This window comes from Rhamphochromis longiceps, linkage group LG9 (genome assembly GCF_057381845.1).
Source record: "Rhamphochromis longiceps isolate RC_006_pf linkage group LG9, R_longiceps_female_GT1.1, whole genome shotgun sequence".
In the NCBI taxonomy this organism is placed as follows: domain Eukaryota; kingdom Metazoa; phylum Chordata; class Actinopteri; order Cichliformes; family Cichlidae; genus Rhamphochromis; species Rhamphochromis longiceps.
In genome coordinates, this window is record NC_140565.1 from 13,991,328 (window position 1) to 14,000,073 (window position 8,746).

At 39.7% G+C, this 8,746-nt stretch overlaps 1 protein-coding gene across 1 annotated transcript; it reads right to left on the reverse strand.

Moving 5' to 3' along the window:
- Positions 1-510: 510 nt before the first annotated feature.
- On the reverse strand, positions 511-4,490 carry LOC146662001 (myelin-associated glycoprotein-like). The gene is made up of 7 exons (XM_085418406.1): positions 4,478-4,490; positions 4,207-4,272; positions 3,646-4,029; positions 1,392-1,697; positions 1,011-1,271; positions 766-841; positions 511-631 (listed from the first exon to the last, which is right to left on the reverse strand). The coding sequence occupies exons 1-7, from the start codon at positions 4,488-4,490 to the stop codon at positions 511-513; spliced, it is 1,227 nt and encodes a 408-aa protein (XP_085274532.1).
- Positions 4,491-8,746: the final 4,256 nt, after the last annotated feature.

An 8,746-nucleotide genomic window follows, 5' to 3' on the forward strand; every position in this document is an offset into this window, starting at 1 on the left:
AAGATCATAAAAGTATTACAAAAAAGTAAAACACAACACACGTGACAAATCCACACAACCATAAACACACACACACACACACACACACACACACACACACACACACACACACACACACACACACACACACACACACAAAACACATCATTATAGACATTTCATTTTGTTATTAAAACACTGTTGTCAATGACCTTGAACACAGTAGCATCTAAAAGCACAACCCTGTCTAGTTTCCTATCATCTATATTTATTAACCAGTGATCCCTTATATGTGCTGAGGCAGTTCTAGTATGAACTGGTCTAAAAGCATGCTGTCCTAATATGAATAATCTGAGTGAGACAAGCAACCAGTTAAGCTCTGGTGGTATACATTTTGAGCCAGTATGGCCATTATTTTATTTAATAATTTGACTAAAAATATTTGAACACCACACTATAAAGAAATCTACAAACATCCTAAATTCTTGTTAACCAACTCTTAAGCGTTAAAAAATAGTTTCATATTGTATTTTAAACTGGAGTTTCCCCTCCTCTTGCGACTTGCATAGACTTTAGTTGTTCAGTTGTTAAGTAAGTGTTCATTTGGCAAATTCCTATCTCTGATTTGTTGGAGCGTCTTGATCTGAAGCAGCTGAAATAAAAACAAACAAACAATAAAAAAAGCTTTAGTTTCTGTTTGGTTTGGCAGTGATGAACAATAAAGATCCATGAAATGTAGCCCACACACACTAAAAAATGAGAATATCACAGAAAGATTTGTCTCACCACTCAAAGATGGCCAGTGTGATCACAAGCACTGTGATTCCTGCAGTCTGCAGTAGAGCAAAGAGACCAATACCACCTGAATGTTCAAACAAAAGATTTTAAAGTTTGCCTTCCTGAAGAAAAGTCGAACAATCAGCAATCACAAAGATTCTTTAAGAGTGTCATAGACAAGACAACAATAATCCATAAACAGGAATGCCAAATGCCTCTTTGCATTCAGTTGAATGAATACTGGTTAACATTACCTTCAGTATTCACACAAATCTCTGCTGATGTCTGATTACCCAGCTCATTAGTGGCCACACAGTAATAAACTCCTCCATCTGTTACATTGAAGCTGTAAATCTCTCCTTCAGATACTTTTACAGCTCCATCTCTGCTCTTCTTGAACCAGGTGAAGCTGATGACTGGCGGTTTGGCTTTACTATAACAAGCTAGGTTCACCTGACTGCCTGCTGGCACTGAACCTGATGGGTTGATAAATGCTGTGGTTTCTTTGGGGAGCACTGGAAAAAAAAGGGGGGAAATAGCTCTAATACGGATTGCTATTATCCATTATAAACATTTAATATTCCATTACTCATAGTTTACTCACAGGATCCATAAAAACACTATGATTGTCTTACATGAAACACTGAGAGTCTCTTCTGTCTCTGCTGTGTTGGTGTCGTTTCCTTGGTTCACAGGATATCTGGCAGAGCAGCTGATCTTCTTTCCATCATATGTGTCTGACAGAGTGATGTTCTGCTGGATTTTAGTTGTAAAGCTTCCATCTGTGTTTTCTTCTATTTTGTTGTGAGAGTCTTGTTGGAGATTCCAGGTGAGTTGAGGAGAGGAGTGTGGACAGGGAGTGAGAGCTGAGCAGGTTATAGTGACAGACTCCTTCTCCTTCAGATCACCTGGGATTGTAATATTGGGCCTCCAAGGAGAATCTGTGGTTTGAAATGATATATCTATATAAACAACACAGATCATCAAGTCACGAAGAGGTAATTTAGCTCTGGTAAGACATGTGCAGTGTTGGGAAGGTTACTTTTAAAATGTATTCCATTACAGAATACAGAATACATGCCCCAAAATGTATTCTGTAACGTATTCCGTTACGTTACTCAATGACAGTAACATATTCTGAATACTTTGGATTACTTAATATATTATCATGCTTTTTACAACAACGTGAATGTACTATTGCTGTGTGATTTATTACTATTACTGAAGGTCCGCGACTCCGAACTGTAGTAAAGGGACCTCTGACTAATACGGCGGGGTCCCTGTCGGCTCGTAGCCGAAAACTAGCTTTACTTTGTTGTGTGGGTCAACTTTTCTTGCGACAGACAGAGAGAGGCGTTGAAAGACTGCTCCAACGGAACTTATTGTTTTCGGAGGAAAACACGAACACGGTGTACAGTCGAGTCTTAATAGCTTACTTACAACTGGGCTCGTCAGGCACTCTTCTTGGCTGCAGTGGTTATTATTATATTTACATGCTTCCAGCTCCCGTTTTTCCTCGATGACAACTCGTACCTTTCCACTCCCCTTTTTCTCTCTCCCTCCTCGCGCTCACAGACCCATAATGTGTATGGCAGTCCATTCTCTCTGCAACACGGACTATACTGGCCATGATGCTACATTCTTTAGAGCTATGCTTGTAGCATTCTGCCTGTTAGCTTAGCACAACAACGAAAAGGTGCTCTCTCACCCAGGAAACACACAGTCGCAGAGAGAGAGAGAGCGTCGCCCTGTTTACCATGGCAACCGTAACGCTGCCGCCTGGAACAGCAGAACGTAGCTGTCAAACAAAACCCAAACAGTCCTGACCCGCGACAAAATGAAACAGGAAAGTACCGCAGTGTAATCCATTTATTTCAACAAAGTAACTGTATTCTGAATACCACCCTTTTAAACGGTAACTGTAACGGAATACAGTTACTCATATTTTGTATTTTAAATACGTAACGGCGGTACATGTATTCCGTTACTCCCCAACACTGGACATGTGAACACTGAAGTCTGTGGGTATGAATATAACAGCAGCAGAAAAATCACAAACCTTTTTCCAAAAAAACAGAAATGCTCTAGAGAATGCAAAGGAAAAACACCATGCAATGAATTGGAAGTAATCTTTACTTTAAATACTTAAGGTTTTCTAGTTTCTTAATTTCTCTAATAATCATTAATGGCATAGGCACAGGAACACTTCTGAAAACCACTTTATTTTGCTGGCTCTATCTTTTTCACCTATCTCTATCTCCTGTTCTCCATAGGCATCCTCTCAGTCTCCATGATTGTAATAAACAATCAGTTTAAAAATTCAGCTGTCTTTTCTCCTAGACATCTCCATACCTGCACAGGTATCTGAACCGGCCACATTTCCACTCTTCATAAGTGCCCTACCAGTACAGACTACAATTGTGCTACACTCTAACCTGTTCACATGCTTAACTTTCTTTGGAGAAACATAGGTGGCACTAAATGGTCTTTTCAGCATGAAAATGTCAAACCACAGTGTCTAAACAGTGCAATAACAGAATGTCTCTGTAGCAAAAAAGTGCTTAACTGCTACAGTTTAAGCCTGTGTTGTTCTGAAACAAACCAAAAAACCCCCCAAAAAACCCAAGAATATTACTTTAAAGTAACTTTGTTTTCCTCCCGTCACATTAATTAAATAAAGGATGTAAATGTTTTGCAGATCATTTCATTCTAATTTTATTTACAGCTTTTGATGGAATTATGGAAATATAAATATATGTATATTCAGCTGTCAGTCTGGATACTCATTATGATAGTATTGTTAATTTTGGTCTCCACAGACATATGCCAGTTCATGAAGAGCGATTATTAAAATATTGAACTATAAACTAATTTGAAAAAAATCTTTACCTCTGACTGTTATTTGAAGAGGATCACAATGAGCTGTCGCCTTGAATGGTTCACTCTCTACTCTGAAGAAGTATGTGTCTGTGTATGTGGTGGTTAAATTAGTAAACAGAGTGGTGCAGTCTCTCTGACTCAGGTTCCCAGTAATACTCATTGGATAGATGTTAACTGCTCCACTACTGTTGTAGATCACATTGTTTGGATAAATGACAATTCTGGAATCCTTTTTTATCCACACTCCAAAGATTTTTCTTGTGCTCTTAAACTTCTGTTCATCTTTGAGTCTGAAGCTACATGGGATTTTCAAACAAGATCCACTCAGTGCTTCCAGCTTCTTTGGTGCAGTTATGAAGAGGTCTGCTTCATCAGGGCAGTCAGCCAAAGCATCTGTAAATACAGCATTATAGACATTTTCCCCCTCCGTTTAACAGTGTGTGCTGATATTTTTCAATCAGGGAATGAGCAGATGGCTCCATCTATAATGGTCTTTTGGCATAATTCTAAATTAATGTAGAGTATAAATTACCCTTATAATATCTTTGAATAACTGAATAAACAGCTCACCTGGAACAAAGAGGACAATCAGTATCATGCCAACTTTCACCATGTTCATAGACAGAATCTTGTTCCCTGGGTTGGCAGAAAACTTGTTAATTTAATAATATAACTACAAAAAACTATAAATAAAAATGAAACTATAATAACTCGTGTTTTCGTGACTACAAGTAAAGCACTAGTAAACACAATAATATCTGTCAGTACGGTAAAAGAAAAACAACAGAATAAGTTTCAGTATCACAAAACTAAGAAATAAAAGCACAAAATATTTTCTTACCCAACGAGTTCATGTCAGGTCTTTTTTAGCAGAATTCTAATAACCCAACTGAACTACTTTTTGTCATGTCAGAAATGAGGAAGTATAAAGATACTCACTGACAACAAGTGTGAAACAGTCAGTATTATGCTTCCTGCTTAACATGCAAAAGAGGAAGTCAGAGTCTAAAATGACTTGTCCACCCTGCAAGACATCTTAGACTCCTTAAATGCCCTTAAGTTAAACCTGGTGCAGCGGGAATTATAATTACAGCAGACCTGCTGGAGCGGCATTTGAAGATGCTGCAGCATAAAACCAAGGTGCAGAGAGCCCTGTTACAGGTTGTGACTGAATTAAAATGTATGTTGCTATCTTCTTTCGGAGCTGCCAGCAACACGCCTCCCCGCTGCTGCCTGCCCTCTTCCCTCCTCCCCTCCTCTTCTGCCTCACAAGCACCCTGTGCCTTCTCCAGACAAGTTTTCTGAAGAGCTGGACAAGAGCGGAGGATTTCTGACACAATGTGCTCTCATTTTCAGGCAGAGGCTCCGAGGAGCCTTTTTGAACAGCCTGAAATGTGAGTTGGCCATAAAGGACTTACCAAAAATAATTAGATGAATGAACTAATATGTGAACTAATATGTGTATTAGGTTAGATGAGCCCAGACCAATGGATGCCCTTTTTAACTGTATTTTAGATATAAGATCTTGGATGGCAGAAAACTTTTTACAGCTTAACCAGGACAAAACTGAAGTTTTAATCGTCGGTCCTGAGGCTCAGAGAGAGAAACTCTTGTCTAAATTAGAGTCATTTTCACTATGTCCTTCGCTACAAGTGAAAAACCTGGGTGTTATTTTTGACTCTGAGCTTGGTTTTATCCCACATATTAAACATGTGACCAAAATTGGATTTTATCATCTAAAAAATATAGCCAGAGTCCGCCCAATTCTCTCTCAGGCCAACACGGAGATGCTGATGCATGCTTTTATTACCAGTCGCATTGATTACTGTAATGCCCTGCTCTCTGGTCTTCCTAAGAAGAATATTTCAACTTTACAACTTTTGCAAAACTCGGCAGCTCGTGTGCTGACGAAGACCAGAGGGCGGGCCCACATTACACCGGTTTTAGAATCGCTGCATTGGCTCCCCGTGTGTTTCAGGATCGATTTAAAAGATCTTTTATTGGTTTTTAAATGTCTTAATGGTCTTGGGCCTTCTTATCTCTCAGATCTGCTTTTACCATATGAACCCTTGCGGACCCTGAGGTCCTCTGGTACTGGCCTTTTGATTGTCCCATAAAGTCAGGACACATACTCACGGAGAGGCAGCTTTTCAGTGGTATGGTCCTCGTCTGTGGAACAGCCTGCCGGAGGAGCTCAGGGCCGCAGAGAACGTACATGTTTTTAAGAACAGGCTCAAGACCCACCTTTTTAATTTAGCTTTTACTTAGCGTTTATTTATTTTATGCTTATTTATTCTATCCTGTTATTTTATTATTAATTTAGACTTTACCTAATATTTATTGATTTTATTCTTATCCATTTTTTAATCTTCTTACTCTATTTATATTTATATTTATATTGTATCCCGTTCTTATTTATTTTATCATTTTACCCTGTGTATAGCCTATTGTGGCATCTCTCCAGTGTTTCCTCGGAGGGGGCTCTCTGCACTGGGGCTGTGATTGACCATGGCTGCTGGGTCTCTGGGGGTCCTCTCAGCCTGGCTGGGGGGTTCCTTTGCCTCCCTCCTGCTGTGTGCCCAGCCTGGAGGCTTCGGTCTGTGACCGGCTCTCGGTGCAGACGGCTCCCTGTTATAGTGTTTCCTCACTTGGCTCATGTGAACCCAGCCCAATTTTTACTCTTTAAGTGTGCGTGTGTGTGGGTGGGTGGGTGGGGGGGGATGGGTGTGTATTCACATCATTTATGTTAATGAGAGTGTGGGGAGTGAGTTGGAGGGTGGGGTGGGCTGCTTTTAACTATGTAAAGCACTTAGTGCTACATTTTTTGTATGAAAAGTGCTTTATAAATAAAGACTGATTGATTGATTGATTGATGACAACATGCACAAGTATGGAGGAATGGAAGAAAGTCTGGGGGTTTTTGGGCGAAGTCTCCTCCCTGGAAGTGGAGACGGATGGAGATCACGCAGGCAGACGAGGAGGAGCCCATGCATATCAACCATCATCAAACAACATTTTACTTTCTGTTCCGTGAACTTTAGTTCTGGGTCATCAAAAGCTTCTGTGTACCACCTGTAGGGTGATCGTGGCTCAAAGAGTTGGCAGTTCGTCCTGTAACCGGAAGGTTGCTGGTTCAAGCCCCGGCTCGGACAGTCTCGGTCGTTGTGTCCTTGGGCAAGACGCTTCACCTACTGCCTACTGGTGTTGGCCAGAGGGGCCGATGGCGCGATATGGCAGCCTTGCTTCTGTCAGTCTGCCCCAGGGCAGCTTTGGCTACAACTGTAGCTGCCTCCACCAGTGTGTGAATGTGAGAGTGAATGAATAGTGGAATTGCGCTTTGAGAGCCCCGAAAAGCGCTATATAAAATGCAATCCATTATTATTATTAGGGTTTTTAGTCACACAAATCACAGAAAAATCATTGAAAAGCAAAATAGCTAAATAGTTTTAGACTATATCCCTCCTTTTGACACATGGTCCTTCCCATGTGTCACTTCACCATAACTAGGAAAATAACAAAAGTTATTCTGTTCCATTATTATTCTGTTATTTGTCAGGCAATATCAGAGCTTATCCTCTGGAGTAGCTTCGCTCCAGGCCTGTAAACCTGTGTTAGGAAATGAAATCAGTGTGGTTTTCATGTCGTCTGTTTAACTCCTTGCTCCGCCTGGAGCCTGCATTCACACCACAAAGTCAAAGTAAACTTTATTGTCATCTCCACTACATACAGTCCAGTATATAGAGAGACGAGACGACGAGCCTCCAGTTACAGCAGTGCAAGTAAACAAACAACAAATATGAGAAGAGTAAGAAAATAAATATACACTTTAGGACTCGGGGTAAAGGGATCAATAAGATTTAAACATTTATAATTTACGGTTTGATGATTTAAATTCTCACACACAACCCGTCGAAAGGTGAGGGAGACCCGCTGCTTCCAAATAGAGCACATTTCATTCATAATTATGTAAATCCAAGCCCATTATGTATTCATGATTTGAAATACACCCTCGACAAAGTGAATCTGGGAACTAAGGTGTAGGTCTATTAGGTTATGTTGTGGCGATCCTCGAGTTGGGGGATTTGTGTTCATACTGCAGTGCAAAATTAAAACCAATGGAAGATGGACAAGAAAAGTTCAGAGCCATCAGGTGCTCAGTTTAGAAAAAATAGAAAAGAAGAGGAGAAGAAACGAGCAAAAGATACAGGTAAGCAGATGTGTCATTGGATAATGGCAGGTCATCCTAAAACAATTAGAATCAGATACTTTATTAATCCCTAAGGAAATTATGTGGGTTACAGTTGCTCCAAGAAGAAATGGTAAAAAATAGCAACAGTAACAGACTAAACTCCAAACAATTCATTATGTTACAGATTTTAATATTAATTAGTCATTGTTAATTGTTGATTTGTCCTGTTCTCATTGTATGATGAATTATGATGGCTGTTTGGTAGCTGTTTGCATGCATACTCCCTCTCTCTTCATATGTGTGTGCGCGCACCAAACAAGCTAGGACCGCCACTGATAGTGACAGACTCCTTATCCTTCAGATCACCTGCGATTGTAATATTGGGCCCCCAAGGAGAATCTGTGGTTTCACATCACAAAGATATTAACACTACAGAGCACACTAAGGGTACAGATTGTACAGATTTTAAAGTCTTCAAACCTTATCTTGTGAACTTTTACTCTTAAATTTAGAAGTTCAGAAATTTAAGCAAGTACTCAGAATAATAACAGTGCACAAATTGAAATAAGTATAAATGTCTTCTCATTGTCCGGCTGTTACATTAATGTGAGTCCAATGTAATATTTATATAATAATTCCTCAACAATTATTGATGAAAATTAAACAATTAAGGGTGAGTTTTCAAATGAGTGTTACATTACTATGTAATCATCTTATAAAATAAATCTGAAAAATTCTTTACCTCTGACCAATGTTCCCTCTAAGCTGCGCACGTGCGCAATTGCGCACTGCTGGCACGGCCTCTGCGCACAGAAAATATGCATTGCGCACAAAAAAAAAAATCTCACCTGAATTGAAATTAAAATTAATACATTAACAATTCTGTTTTGCAGTGTTAGTCAGTAAGTGACTGGCTGCTCC

Bases quoted from the DNA above. Each gene is read 5' to 3' on its own strand.
- LOC146662001 (XM_085418406.1), bottom strand. The intron at 1,272-1,391 runs GTAAGACAATCA...TTTTTTTTCCAG, and splicing joins AGAGACTCTCAGTGTTTCAT to TGCTCCCCAAAGAAACCACA. The intron at 842-1,010 runs GTAATGTTAACC...TTGAACATTCAG, and splicing joins GATTTGTGTGAATACTGAAG to GTGGTATTGGTCTCTTTGCT.